The 15,756-nt window shown below is 41.2% G+C and overlaps 1 protein-coding gene across 8 annotated transcripts in view; it reads left to right on the top strand.

Moving 5' to 3' along the window:
• The window catches only part of LOC109095873 (regulating synaptic membrane exocytosis protein 1-like), a 73,760-nt gene that overhangs the window by 31,056 nt on the left and 26,948 nt on the right, over positions 1 to 15,756 (top strand). For all 8 annotated transcript variants that reach the window (XR_006156279.1, XM_042737011.1, XM_042737010.1 and 5 more), the window contains exons 5-6: positions 12,600 to 12,901; positions 13,887 to 14,701. Coding sequence is in view for 7 of the 8 variants with exons in the window: in XM_042737011.1 (XP_042592945.1) it covers positions 12,600 to 12,901; positions 13,887 to 14,701 (1,117 nt within the window). In the remaining variant the exon portion in view is untranslated. The remainder of the gene's footprint in view (positions 1 to 12,599; positions 12,902 to 13,886; positions 14,702 to 15,756) is intronic.

Genomic DNA, 15,756 nt, shown 5'->3' with positions numbered 1-15,756 from the left:
CTTCGTGCTCGTCTGAACTATTTTCAGACCGCACCCACCTTTTCGTCGGAGGGCTCTCGTGCGGGTCTGCGTGACGAGCGAGCGACGGGCCCGTCCCTTTCGCTTGCAGTGTCACCAGATCCACGCATCCTCTCTCGTGATCTCGAAGCGCGCTCCGGTGCTTCTTCGATTCACGAGGAGGATGATATATCTCTTGAGTCTTCGGGGCGATGAGCAGGCCTCTGAACGCTCCTCTCGCGAGAGGAAATCGGTCGAGGAGCTGCTCGAGGTGGTTTACTCGCGCGGTGGACAGGCTGCAGCTTGACTGGCCACGCGACCAAGAGACCCCCAAACGTAGTAAGCTGGAGGATAGGTTTCTGTCGGGTGGTAGGAGAGAGAGACCGCAACATCAGTCTCTCCCCTTTTTCGAGGACCTCCATGATGAACTGTCGAAGTCATGGAGCAAACCATATACTTCCCGCATCTTTGTGCCCTCGACGTTGACTTTTTCAACTATCGTGGATGCAAAATCGCGGGGATATTCGGAGATGCCTCGGGTTGAAGAGTCGCTTGCGAGCTATCTCTCACCTGAATCTGCATCCTCGGTGAAGAACCTACTCTCTCCCCACTAAACCTTTAGAATTACATCATCGCTAGTGGGTAAAGCTTATCAAGCTGCAGGTCAGGCTGGTGCTGCGCTGCACACTATGGCGGTGTTACAGGCATACCAGGCTGACCTATTGAAGGACTTGAGTGTGGGCAGTACAATCGACGAGGAGCATTCGCTGAGCTTCGTCGGGCCACAGATTTGTCTCTCCGGGCGACCAAGCAGACGGCTCGTGCCATTGGCCGGTCGATGTCAGCTTTGGTCAGCACGGAGAGGCATCTGTGGCTTAATTTGACGGGCATTAAAGAGAAGGAACGTTTGTTTCTTTTAGACTCCCCTATCTCTCCATCTGGCCTGTTTGGCGATTCAGTTAATTCGGTCGTCGACAGGTTTAGGGAAGTAAAGAAACATGAAGAAGCGTTCGTTCAGTTTCTTCCTCGCCGCACTCAAGGGGAGGGGCCATCAGCCACCCAGCTTCGCCCCGGTCCTTCAAAAACCAGGGAGGGTTAAAAAGCAGAGCGTGACAGACCGTGCTCCCCCTCGTAGGGATTGGGGACAGGTTCGCCGTGCTCAGCAACCTCCCAAGCCAGACCTCAGGACTTTTATTAATAGGAAGAAGAAGTCCTGACGCCATGGCACCCGTGCTGGTGGGGGTAGTCCCTCACGGGGTGGGGCGCGCTCGAGAGCTTTTCGCCCCGCCCCGTTACCCTCACAAAACCCCTCCATCCCCGCCGCTTCTGGTGTCTCAGGGGGCGGGGGTTTCCAGCGAGATTTTAAATGTTCCAGTGCTTCCTGCCATCATTCTGGACACGGAACATCTAACATCCCCTCAAAAGGAAGTATTGAAATTGGTACCACTCTCAGAGAGTCTGGCAGCGTGGAAACTTCTGCCAGGCGTTTCTGCATGGGTATTGAGCACAGTACGGGTAGGATACAGGATCCAATTTATTCGTCATCCTCCACGTTTCAACGGCGTGGTTTCCACTTCCGTGAAACCGGAGCTGATGCAGGTACTGTCTCAAGAGCTACAGACTCTTCTGGGCAAAGAGGCCATAGAACATGTTCCTCTTCCACAGAGAGAGTCGGGCTATTACAGCAGATACTTCTTAGTTCCCAAAAAGGGTGGGGGAGTGCGTCCAATCTTGGATCTTCGAGGCTTAAACCGTACAATCAGAGCACTCAAGTTCAAGATGTTAACCGTCAAGACGGTCGTGTCGCAAATTCAGCATCGCGATTGGTTTATCACGATCGATCTGAAGGACGCATATTTTCATATAGAGATTTTGCCACAACACAGGAAATTCCTGAGGTTCGCTTTCGGGGGCGAAGCATACCAGTTTCGGGTTCTTCCTTTCGGCCTAGCCTTATCACCCCGCACGTACACAAAATGCATGGATGCAGCGCTGGCTCCATTACGACTCCAGGGCATCCGCGTTTTGAATTATATCGACGATTGGCTGATACTAGCGCAATCGCGAGAGATGGCGCTACAACACAGGGACATCGTGTTAGCTCATCTAGTTTCTCTGGGGTTGAGACTCAACACCGAGAAGAGTGTTCTCTGTCCGACTCAGAGAACGACTTATCTCGGGATCGTTTGGGATTTGATCACGATGCGGGCACAACTGTCTCCCGCTCGGATCGAGACCATTCAGCAGACCATGAGCAAGGTCAGGCTAGGCCAGGATCGCACTGTTCGTCAGTATCAAAAGATGCTAGGTTTCATGGCTTCAGCATCCACGGTGATTCCTTTGGGGCTGTTGCACATGAGACCGTTTCAGTTGTGGCTAAAAGCCAGAGGATTTCATCCGAGAACCAATCCTCAAAGGCGAATAAAAGTGACGCGCAGCGGGCTTCGTACACTATCTCTGTGGATCAGACCCCGGTTCCTTGCCTTGGGTCCCACTCTAGGGGCACCGTGTCGTCGCAGACTGCTAACGACAGATGCCTCCCTGTTGGGCTGGGGAGCAGTTTTGGATGGCCACCCAGCTCAAGGGGAATGGGGGGGTCGTCAGCTCGATTGGCACATCAATTGCCTCGAGCTGATGGCCGTATTTCTGGCTCTGAAATATTTCCTCCATCATTTGGGAGACTGTCATGTTCTAGTACGGGTGGACAACACAGCAACAGTCTCATATATAAATCACCAGGGGGGTCTGCGCTCACGCAATCTGAACAAGATAGCGAGGCAGATTTTTCTTTGGGCCCAGGACAAGCTCCTGTCACTCAGGGCAGTTTACATTCCGGGGCGTTTGAATGTGGGAGCGGATTTACTGTCCAGACAGACACTTCCGACAGGGGAATGGAAACTCCACCCAGAGGTAGTGGAACAGATTTGGGAAAAATTTTACGAAGCAGAGGTGGACCTCTTCGCCTCCCTTCAGACAGCGCAATGTCCCCTCTACTTCTCTCTGAGTCACCCAGCCCCCCTGGGTCTGGATGCGATGGCACACACATGGCCCAGAATGCGCCTGTATGCATTTCCTCCAGTTTCTCTGCTCCCGGGAGTCCTAGCCAGAGTTCGCCAACAAGGGTCTTGCCTCTTGCTGATAGCGCCACGTTGGCCGAACAGGGTATGGTTCTCGGGGATAATATCTCTCCTCGACGGCTCGCCTTGGGCGATTCCGGAGAGGAGGGACCTTCTGTCTCAGGCAGGGGGTACGATATTCCATCCCAGGCCCGACCTGTGGAATCTTCATGTTTGGCCCCTGAAGGGTACCAGCTGAGGAACACAGGGCTGTCGCCGGGTGTTATTGATACCATCCTTAGTGCTAGGGCTTCCTCCACCAGACGGAGTTATGCCAGTAAATGGGGTGTCTTTGACAGGTGGTGTGTGGTACACAATGTAGATCCGGTCAACTGCCATATTGCTTCAGTTCTGGACTTCATGCAAGAGAAGTTGTCAACAGGCACATGCCCTGCTACTCTTAAGGTTTATGTGGCCGCTCTTTCGGCTTGCCACGCCTTGATTGACGGGGTGCCACTCGGGAGACACCCTCTGCTCTCTCGCTTTCTTCGTGGGGCCAGACGACTGAGGCCTACAGTAAAGACCAAGATGCCTTCTTGGGACTTAGCTATAGTTCTCGAGGGTCTGGTTGAAACCCCCTTTGAACCTTTAGAGTCAGCGTCTGATAGACTTCTAACTCTAAAAATGGGTTTTTTCTCATGGCAATAACTTCTTTGAAGAGGATTGGGGATATGCAGGCTCTGTCTATCTCACCATCATGCTTAGACTTTGCCCCAGGGAGCGTGAAAGTGATTCTGCATCCTCATCCTGATTACCTGCCTAAGGTTCCGTTTTCGGCTGTACATCCGGTCATTCTAGAGGCCTTCTGTCCTCCGCCGTTCGCAACGCCGGAGCAGGAGAAATCTTATAGACTGTGTCCAGTCCGTGCTCTTCAGACTTACGTCCACCGCACTAGCCAGTGGCGTAAGTCGGAGCAATTGTTCGTCTGTTATGGTGGTGGTAACAGAGGAGCAGCTGCCACCAGGCAGACCATGTCTCACTGGGTCAGGGATGCTATTGCTTTGGCTTATGAGGCGCGCGGTCAAGCTTCGCCTATAGGTCTTAGAGCTCACTCCACAAGGGGGGTCGCCTCCTCTAGTGCTTTAGCAAGGGGTGCCCCCTTACAACGGGTTTGTGATGCGGCAGGTTGGTCCTCTCCGCACACATTCATAAGATTTTATAGTTTGGATGTCCATGCTACTCCGGGCTCTCATGTCCTTGAGTCAACATCACAAGCTAATGTCTGAGGTCTTCTTGTGGTTTGGTAGCACACCTGCACAACCTTAGGGGTCCAGACATTTTCAAGCACGGCGGCGTGGGTATTCTCGTTCCCAATGCGCTGAGCAGCGCAGCATCGACTGAAGCTTTCGAAAGGGAACGTTCCCGGTTACTTAGCTGTAACCTTGTTCCCTGAGAAAGCGGAACGAGATGCTGCGCTGCATTGCCGTACTGAAATATGTCCCAGGACTGCTCTTCAGACAAAATGTCCTGTTGATGCACCTGTGGCTTATCTATTTATAGCCCCGTGTTGCGGACGCGCTCCGATGACGTCATCAACCGAGGCTATATTACCACCGGGTCAATTCTATCGACGTGTTACACACATTATTCACAGCTGGTCACGAACAAGACGTTTCCCAATGCGCTGAGCAGCGCAGCATCTCGTTCCGCTTTCTCAGGGAACAAGGTTACAGCTAAGTAACCGGGAACGTTCTTCTATACCTTTTGGACTTTTATTTGTTTATTTTTCTTTTAAATTAATATTTTGAATCCATTTTTATTTTTATGTTTTCCATTTCCATTTATTTTTTTTGTTTTTGTTTTTTATCAAAAAATAATTTAAATAAATGTTAAACATTTTTGTCATATTTTTGTTTTTTTCTATATAGTTTTATTAATTTTTATTTCAGTTTTAGTTATTTTAATACATCAAGTTAAACTAAATTAAAATGCGAATGTTGTCTTGGCCAGCTAACAAAAACAAAACAAACAAAAAACATTTTTAAAATATTTAATTTAATTTTACATTTATTTCAAGTAAATACAGTATTTCTTTTCTTTTTTTATGTTTTTAGGTTTAGTTAACTAAAATAACCCGGGTGAGAATGACTGTCTTTTTTTTTTTAAACAGCCTTCGGTTAGGCCTTATGTAGGACTTTATGTAGTGAAAATACGAGACACAGATCCAGTGGGGATTTGGACTTGAGTTCAGGTCTACAGAGATGAGTATAATGTGACAATGAAATGCGCGCACACACACACACACACACACACAAATGGCTGGCGGTACCATGGGAGGCGGTGTATTCATAGACCTCATCAATCTGCTTAATTCAGAGAAGGCCTGATGTTTGGAGAGGGAGAAGAGCTAAACTTATCACTGTATCGATCTGCAGATGGCTTGTCAAGTCTCGGTGACGAAAGACTGAAAGTTGGTTTTGTAACATCAGCAGGGAGATGAAATAGATTATTTACACTATTGATCCGGTATTTAACAATAGGAATGGTCTTTGTACGAGGGATGGGTGAAGGGGTGTTTTGAGAGAGGGCCGGTGGGTGAGCGTCTCCAGGGGCTGATGTACTGGCTCATTAGACGGAATGGACAGTAATGTCTTTTGTGGCAGTCTTTCATCCTTATCTGGGATTTATAACATGCTGAATGATGGGTCTAGCTCTGCCTGTTGCCGCCCTAATTCATCAAGCTGTCGGAGGTGGAAGCGCGAACTGCGTTCAACCCTTTTCCTCCACTCACAGAACTCAAGCACTCCATTTATCCACCCTGTTTGCGTGGACCTGACACCGGTGGACAACACTGCCTGTCCGCATCTTACCGAGCGATGGAAATAAAATGATATTAACAAGATGGAGGAAGAGGCGGAGTCTGATGATGAATGACAGGCCTTTGGCTGCTAGTCAAACAGAGCCAGCAGGAGTCAGATTATGGCTCGTTGGTAAATTGTTAAGAAGCTCAGCAGTTGCTTAGCATTTTTGTGAACTAAAAGATACTTAAAAAAAACAAATAATAAAAGTTTTCAGTTGGTTCCCAACTCAGTACCAAACCTGGAATGCAAAAATGCTATTAAATTATTTTTAAAATCTATAATGCATCCTTGCTGAACTGTAAACTTTTAAACAGCAGTATACATTTTATCTTGTCTTTTAAAAGTGTATTTGTTTTGCTATCTTAACTTTGCTTTTTATTTTATATATTTGCTTTTAGTGCTTTTACTCCAAAAGAACAGACCCGGGACAGATCTTTTTGTTGCGACCCACCAGATCCACTGCTGTTGAGTGTGTTCAGTGGTTTGTGGTTTACACAGAAACCATACAAACGAGTGTAGAATTTGATTTTTGACAGAGAGTAATTTATCAGCGGAGGTATTGAGAGCCTGGGTTCAAGAGTTTTGTTTCAGTGAGCTGTGATGGGCAGATTGTGCCGCTGGGTGGAGATGAGCCAGAGATTTTCATGATGAGTATTCTGGCATTCTAGATTAGTTTACAGCAAACATCTTTTGCCTGGACATTCAGGTACTGTTCCACAAGAGCTGAGACTGGGTGTAATTTTTCTTGCATCACAAAAGCATTGACAGTTTTACACAAACAAAAATAAACCATCTTTTGAGGAGATGACTGAAAAACCGTGTCTATTACATTCTCTTAATCTTCCATTGAAAGGGTGGAGAGGGACGAGTGCTTTAGTGTAATCCAGGACACGCTTGTATTGGATAACACATGCCCACACATAAAGCACACATACACGAAGATGGCAGAAGTTCATTTTTTTCTGGATAATCCACTAAAGAAAGTGAAATATGCTGCTGACATTTTAGAAAAGTGTTTAATAATGTTAATATTGTTCATTTCATTGTCCTTTTATTTAAAAATGAAGTGGTAATTCTGTTTGAATAAAAAAAACAAAAAAAAAATTGTAATTTCATGTCTAGTTTCATCTTGTGTCCACTTTCAAAATCCTTCAACCTTTGCTTCTGAGATGTTTAACTTAGATATTATGTAGACTGTGCCAGCTGTATTGTCTAGCTGATATATATCGATGTTTGCTTTATTTTAATGTGTTTGAAAAGCCATTATATTGCAATGAAATATTCAGGTGCTTAAAAGGAAACCATTTCAAAGTGACACCTGAATTCAAATCATTGATGATTAATAATAAATATATATATATATATATATTATATATATATATATATATATATATATATATATATATATATATATATATATATATATATTTATATATATTATAATAATATACAGTATATATATATATATATATATATATATATATATATATATATATATATATAGGTGATTCATTTGAAGTTGATTTAAACAGATTTGGCTGAATGAGTAGTAATTGTTAGATCTGAAGGTGAAATCAGCTGAGAGCTAGAGAGATGCAGGACACAGTGTGTTTTTTTTTTTTTTTTTTTTTTTTTTTTTTTTTTGTGTGTGTTTTGGACACACTACACAGGCACCAGGGCCTTTACTGATCATTAGCAGATGTTAATTAGCTTGATAATTAGCCCATCACTGGACCTGCAGGAGTTTGATGAGTATCCTGGAAGGGTAAGACTGACCCTCTCATGGCTTCGACCTTCTCTCTTCCATTACACGCTATGTCCTTCTCTCACAGACCCCTCAGAATGTTTTTAAAATTATTGAACTTATAGTCATTGTTTACATTTTATGAATGCCGAATACTCTTCTTCTGAGTGTTGGATAACAAACTGGAAAGCCATTTCCACATCTTCATCTGTCTGATTAGAATAGAAAACATTAGCCTGCCAGATATCAGTGGAAATATCTATACTGTAAATAAGAGTGCAGATAAAGTACCAGCAATTTTCTGCCAGACGATTATGTTAAGTTTATGGACATTTCCTTTCACTGTAAAACATAACACAATGCAACATGTCATTCAAAATACAAGGAACACATATGAATCATTCGTATAAATATACAGTACAATGGGCCTTATTTTTACAGACTTTATTAGAGTGTAACAGATTCCATCACTAATGCAACAATGTCAAGATCAGGTAGTTTAATAAATTTTATAAAATTAATAAATAATAGATGAAAAATACAAAACAAGCACAGGCAAAACATCTATAATATCATGGGGAAGCACTTTACAATGAGCTTCAATTGCTATTGCTAGCAGCCCAGATTTGGAAACTTATGCTCTTGTGTTTCTTGCAAGGACATTTTCTTGGACAATTTCTAAACAAACTCACAGAGTTTGTTGAATTACAAAGCAATTGCTCAATTACCACATTTGGTAATATTAGAAAGCTGTGCATTAATAATCCGGTTGTGCAGTTGTACTGTCTGTGCACACAAACAAATCATCTGAAAGCAGTTTGTCTTGATTAAACTGGCTGCCTCCTCCTGTCTTGTCCATAAGTGATGTGTGATCTTAGAGGAAGCAGTGCGGTACAGTGTTGTGGGTTGTTGGAGGAGAGGTGGCTGGTATTTGAGTGTTGTAATCCATGTGGGGAGGGTCAGGGTCTGTGCCTGACAGCTGGGGATCCTGCTGCTGATTTACTTTAGATTAGTTTGGAGATCAGCCAGCCCAGTTCAATCACAGCGTAATGCTTTTTCATTGTAAGAGAGCTGCCCCTCTTGCACCTCTCTGCCCCATACACACCACTGCTACCTCTGTATCAACACCACTCCTAGAGTATGATCACTGGAGACCTTCTCATGTGCTTGTGTTTTTTGGTTTGTTTGTTTTTCACATTAAAATTAAGTTATGTCAGGTGCTAGGTGCATAGAACAGGGCCAGAAATTAACCAGGACCTTCAGTAAAAAATGTCACCACCAGAGACAAAAGAGTGCCCCAGTGCAAATGTTAGGCAAAAATACCCGCTGCGAATTCTGTCTATGTCTATTGTTGGATTATAATATTCTTAAAGTGTCCCTATTATGGATTTTTGAAAATTACCTTTCATGCAGTGTGTAACATAGCGCTAAGTGATTGAAAACATCCTGCAAAGTTTTAAATCTGAAAGTTCACCGTGTATGAAGTTATTTTCTCTCAAAAGAAAGAGTCGACTCTGAATCATTGAAACAAGTCATTTTTAAAATGAATCCCAAGTTGTTGCATGTTGACATGAAACATTAGCATATTGCCAGCCCACTTGTTGGTCTTTTCACATTGGTTTGAATAAAAGCGCAAATTGATGGAGGAGGGGTTTGGAAAAGGAGGGGTTTGGAAAAATGAATCGTAAAGGTAAAATAATAAGGTAAAGTTAAAATAAATGCATAGGATAAGACAATGAAAGTGTTTTTTGACCTTGCATGCATGTCAACCTGTTGTTTGGGACTCCCAAAACCAAAATTCCTTACCCATAATAGGGGCACTTTAATTTTACAAATTTATTACCTCTGCGGACTTTACTTACTCATAGATGTCAGATATTCGTATTAGCTGTTTTTGAGGCATTGTTATTGTTAACGAAACTAAAACTTTTGGTAGAAATAAAATAAAATATAATTATTACATGAAAAGCTTAAACTCAAAAAACTTTAATGAAAATGAGAAATGTTGCCTTGGCAGTTAAATGAAATAAACTGAAGTACTTAAATTACTAAAACTGAAGTACTTATAGTACTAAAACTGAAATTAAATTAACGCTATATAGAGATATTGAAAAGAAATTACACATAACAAAATTAATAAAACTAAAATTAAAATGAAACTATAAAATTGAACTAAAATGCAAAATAATTTTGTCAGTCTTGTGGGTAGCGGGCTGACATACAGTGCCGTTGCATTATGGGTGTTCTGAGTTCGAATTCCAGGCTCAAGGACCTTTCCTGATTTCTGATCCTATTTCACTTCCTGTCAAATCTAAACTGTCTTATCATAAAGTCAAAAATGCAAAAAATAAATCAAAATAATTTAAAATATGAATAAATATAAATAAATACTATAATACTATACTATAATAGTATATAAAATGGTGTAGGATTTACTTGGAAAAAGCCAAGAAACAATTTTCATTCAGAAATTGCTTGTAAATTTCACAAATAATTTCAAAGAAACAGCTAGTAGCACATTGAATTAAACATGATTACATTTTGAATTAGAAAGACTGAAATAATATTTTTGGTAAAACTTACTCATAGTTTTATTTATGACTTTGACGAATCATTTTTCAAATTTTACCTTTAATTTAACATTATTTGCAACTTCTGTGTAATTATTTGTGAAATTTGCTAGCAGTTTCAGAGTGAAATTCAGTAAATCAGAAGCTTTTATAAAGTGTCCATAAACAATATTAAATTCACACTGTTCACTGGTGTGTTTTTGAATATATAGCTTTAATAAAGTATTTTAATTTAATTAAGCATTAAAAACGCTTTCTGTAAAATAAGCCATCAAAACCATTATAGTATTATATAAAGAATATAGAGAGCTAAACATTAGGACAGTTCAATTAATTTTATATGCATTTTCTATTATTTTACGGTAGTTCATTAATTTGAATTTTATGATATGGACGACACACTTTGAGTTTTTTTATTGGCAGGGGGAAATGCCCATATGAAGGTAAAAATGCACTAGAAAATAATGTCCAAATATTGCTCTTTAATGTAAAAAGTTGATACTGTTACATAGTCATTTTAGGTTTTGATGACTATGCTTAAGTGTGTGAATCACATGGGATGAGGGTCTTATTGTCATAGATGTGATCATGATGGCTGCTTACTATGCGTGAAAGTTTTTATGGTATTAAAGTTTTAGAAAAATATTATTGATTTGTTTAGTTTATGATTGCAGTAAGCCAATTTGATTTAGAGTTTAGAATGATTAAATAAGTTAGTTGAGTGACAGAAAGTGAAAGAAGAAAGAAAAAGAAGCGGAAACTAGGACAGGAGTTCTGGTAGCAGGTGGCACATTTGAACATTTCGTTTTCCAACTATATCCAAAGAGAGTGTTTGTTTGTCTGGGAAGTAAGTAGGAGGAGGCTGCGTGTGTGTGTAAGCTTACGTGTGTGTATATGCGTGTTAAATGTGTGCGTGTGTAAGATCACTTGTTTGGCCTTGCATCCGCAGGATCAATGGTAGTCTTCACTGAGTAAAGTTATGCAGTGAGCTGGGGAATTTTTTTAACATATCCCCAATGATGCTGGGCGGCTGCCTGGATAAATATAGACGTGTTGATGCGTGTTTCTCCCTCTCCCTCGCTCACTCTCGCGCGCAACCTCCCAAGCTTTTAATCAAAAGCAATCTGGAGGAGGGAAGTGGAGAAAAAAAGGAGAAAAATTTGGAATGTGCCAAGATCTTTTGTGTTCCTCGCTCATGATCCTCCTGCTAAAGGAATCAGCAGGCAGGCTTTCTGTGTTTGTGTGGAGGAGGGTGATGGATAGCGCTGCTAATGTTTGCGTGTAGCGCAGCCCAACCCTCTGTGCTTTTCCCCATAGTTCCTGCGAATCTTCCCACAGTGACCACGGTCAGTGCCTTTGCTCTGTGGGCATGCGATTACATCCCACGGAGCTTGCAGTTTCAAGTCTCAACCTCTTGTTTCAACAACACCCACCTTCTGACAGCTAACATTACTACCTAATATTCATTGTTTGTCTTTACATTTATACCTGCTAGCACAACAGTTTCCTTTCTGTCTCATTTTTTCAGTTCACACCTCCTCCTGCCTACATTATCCCTTACAGCAGGCTGCCGTTTTGTCTGTCAGACCTGAGTCACATATCGCAGGGTTTCAGTGTCTCTGCCAGATTAGCTATTTTTTTTGACGCCTCAGCTTTTATTTTTGGTCACCACATGATGAAGAACCCTTTCATCTGTAGCTGTGTAGTCAGGGAAGACATTTTTTATGTGAACTTGAGGTATCACATGTACAGTAATTTGCATAATATATGCATGCAACAATCTATTAGATTAATAAAAAAAAGAAAAAAAAAAGAAATGCGATTAATTAGTAAAGTTTAAATTTATAAATTTGATTCATTAATGATTAATAATAATAATAACAATTATTATTATTCATGACTTGTATTCCCTAAAATATGTATTTTTGAAAAATAATGCTTCAGTTCTAATGCTAAAAATGCAGTTTATTAAATAATTATTTAATATTTTATTAAAATGTATTATTGCATTTTACTTGGCTATACTACTTTTTTATTATTAAAGTAAAAAACAAACAAACAAACAAACAAAAAAAAAAAATATGAAACCAACATGACCAACTTGTCATTGACCCAGAATAAAAAAAGAGAATAAATCTGTCATCCTAATTTCATCTCTCATCTTTTAGAATTTAAAATGTCACACATGTGAAGTATGAGTTTTTTTTATTTATTTAATTAATAAGTAAACCATTTTGGGTGGGGCTACAGTATCTGAAATAATTTTTGGATTCATTATTTTTGCAGTTGCAAAATTACAGAAGTTAAACACTTCATCTTCACAAAATTAGTGAGACTTTAAATTTGAAATATGATATTTCTTTTACCCCAGGTAATGTGGGTATGTAACAAGTGCCGAAGGCAACAGGATATGCTCACTAAATCAGGAGAGTGGTTCCCCAGCCATGGGCCCAAGGCTGGAGAGCTTGGGTCAGCAGTGAGTGAACCGGCCATGTGTGGAGATCCCGTTGGGGAGAAGAAGGCGCGCTCTAGGTCTCAGAACCCTCTCGACTCCTCCATTTCCACTGCCCATGACACCCAGCCACACCCCCCGACCGACCCCAGAAAAGGCCCCTCCACAGGGTCAGCTGACACGCTGTCATCGCGCTCACGCAGTGAGCCTCCACAAGAAAGGTACACTGCAGCCTCTTGCTCTCTCAATACAATATAGAAAATTTACTTTTTCCCAGATTATTTTTTAAAGGTTATAATGAACAAAAAATGATTAAAGTCAGAATTGACGATTCTTACTTGTTTATGGACTATTGCGGCGTTTATTATAAATTATTCATCTGTGCACAATTTTTTTAGTTCAGTTGCCCTTGTAATCTTTAATTAAAAACATTGAATCCCCCCCCCCTCGCAACAACATCTCTTCTCTGATGATGTGTGCAACAGTGCGAGAACAGTACAATGATCCCTCCAGCAACCTGTCACTCAAATGAGATCTCAGCAATTGGCAAACAACAACAATCCAACGATCCAAACAATTCCTGATGGACAAAATCAAGTCCTACCCTACAGATAATCACAACTTTAATTTCAATGTCAACTTTAATAATTCTAAATTGTTTACTTTTTGCAGTTAAGATGTATTGTTGTAATCACCTTTAAATAAATTACCTGATAGCTTTGGAAGTACACTCTTAAAAATAAAGTTTTCAAACTGCGGTTTTCTCAGTGATGAGAATTATTATTTTTTTGATTCCCCAAAGAACCTTTCAGTGACCAGTTCTTAAAAGAACCGTTATTTTCCTTAGTGTGAAGAACATTTAAATAATCTAAAGATCCTTTTTCCATTGAAAAGAACCTTGTGAGGTTCCATGGATGCCAAAAAAAACCTTTGTTTTTAAGAGTGTATTTAGATTTCAAATATAGTTTGGGCAGACGAAGTTTGGCCAGGCTTGAGAACCACATTAAACCAGCTCAGACTTCCAGGCCAGTTTAGGCAAGTATTTTCATGACAAACAAGAAGCATCATGACATTGTGTCGCTCATTTGGTTTCTGTTTTTGATGCATTGCGATGTCTCATTAAAACAACATCCAGTTCTTTTCAGTTTGGAAAGACTGTCTGTAAGAATGTCTCTTTTTGATACTGTGCAATTATTTGACCTCTAGAAAAAAGCCACCAGCAGCCTCTGATCAGAATGGCAAGCTAGGGCCAAGAGGTGAGAGGCGGCGAGGCCTATCCAAAATCCACTCTGAGGAACGAGATACTGGAGAAAATCGGAGAGAAAGTCGAAGACTGATGAAAACTCGCTCTCAGGAGCACGACAGTCCTGAGACTAGGAGGACTGAGGCGGAGCAGAAACCACCCAGGGAACAGTGCAGGACTGACCCAAATGCTTCACATCATCTGGCCAAACTCCGGCCGGCGGAGCCCGATGGACGTATGCATCCTAAGCCGAGGGAGGCAGGGGAGATGGTGCAGGACAACAGAGGTGCACGTAGATGGGCAGATGGGCGGCAGGCCTCGCTGGAGAGCCAGCAGCAGGCTTACGCCCCAGAGAGGACCGCGGGGGGTACAGGTTTGCAGAGTGCGCCTGTTGTGCAGGGTCCTCCTCCTAAAACGAACCACACCCCACAGCCACCAGCTCCGGGGTTCAGGGTGGGCCCTGCCATGCCCGCAGGCCCACCTGAGCTCAGGGAGCCTCAGGAATGGGACAGGAAGTTGCAGCCGAGCCACCTGGACCCCGGCTCGGCTGCGCTGTTGCGCAAATCAAAACGACAAAAAGCTGAGAGCATGCTGCGCAATGATTCTCTCAGCTCTGACCAATCGGAATCTCTACGACCGCCCCCACCCCGCCCCTACAAGGGCAAACGGGGAGGAAACAAGAGGCAGATGTCTGTTAGCAGCTCAGAGGAAGAAGGCGGTTCGACACCGGAATACACCAGTTGTGAAGATGTGGATATTGAGAGCGTCAGTGAGAGAGGTGGGTCAGATGGATACCTGCTTTTGTGTAATTTATATATTCAATCATGTGTTTGCATAAACACAAACCTCCATGATTCAGAAAAGGAAACCACCATCAATATGAATATAATATTTGGTCTGATTGATTTTTTTTCTTTTTGCAACACGCAAATGGAAAAGCGATGACTATCAAGAGGTTGCATAACTTCTTTTAAATGCTGCAAGATTTTTCATTTGCTTTGTGTGGAAATGGCAGGGTTTTCAACAATGACTGTCCATAAAGGTCCTGCAGGTTTTATACTTTTTCAATTAATTCATTACATTATTTCTTTCTTTATTTTATAGTTTTAATTTTGGGATTCAAACTCTTGATGCCCGAAGCACAACAGCACTATATGTTTTATATACTTTATAAAACATACTGATTTCTTAAAAAAAAAGAAATCATTTGACATGTTATATATACACTACTGTTTAAAATTTTAGGATCAGAAATCATTCTAAAATACTGATTTGGTGCTCAAGGAACATTTCTTAGCATTATCAATGTTGAAAATAGTTGTACGGAAATAGTTTTGCTTTGGTAAATAGAAAGTTGAAAAGAACAGCACTGATTTAAAATATAAATTTTACTTATATAAATGTATTTACTGTCACTTGATCTGATCAATTTAATGCATCCTTTCTGAATAAATTTATTCATTAAAATTTTTTAAATCTCACTGACCCCAAACTTTGGAACAGTAGTTAATAAAAAAAAAGGATAGATAGATAGATACACTGTTAGACATTTCAAAGGCTTACGGCAAATACAGTAGTATACAGCAATTTTAAATAATACAGTAAGTCACTGTATGTGGAGTTTGACATCACAGAAAATTTCCATGTAACAGGGTATTACAGTTACTTACTGTAAATGGAATTTGCAGTGTTATACTGGGGGATATACAGTAAATAACTGTAGAAATTACAGAAATATCTAACAGTATAGATAGATAGATAGATAGATAGATAGATAGATAGATAGATAGATAGATAGATAGATAGATAGATAGATTTTTTTTTATATAGCGA

The sequence above is a fragment of the Cyprinus carpio genome, chromosome B13 (genome assembly GCF_018340385.1).
Source record: "Cyprinus carpio isolate SPL01 chromosome B13, ASM1834038v1, whole genome shotgun sequence".
NCBI classification, from domain to species: Eukaryota; Metazoa; Chordata; class Actinopteri; order Cypriniformes; family Cyprinidae; genus Cyprinus; species Cyprinus carpio.
This window is presented reverse-complemented; position numbering and strand designations above follow the sequence as displayed.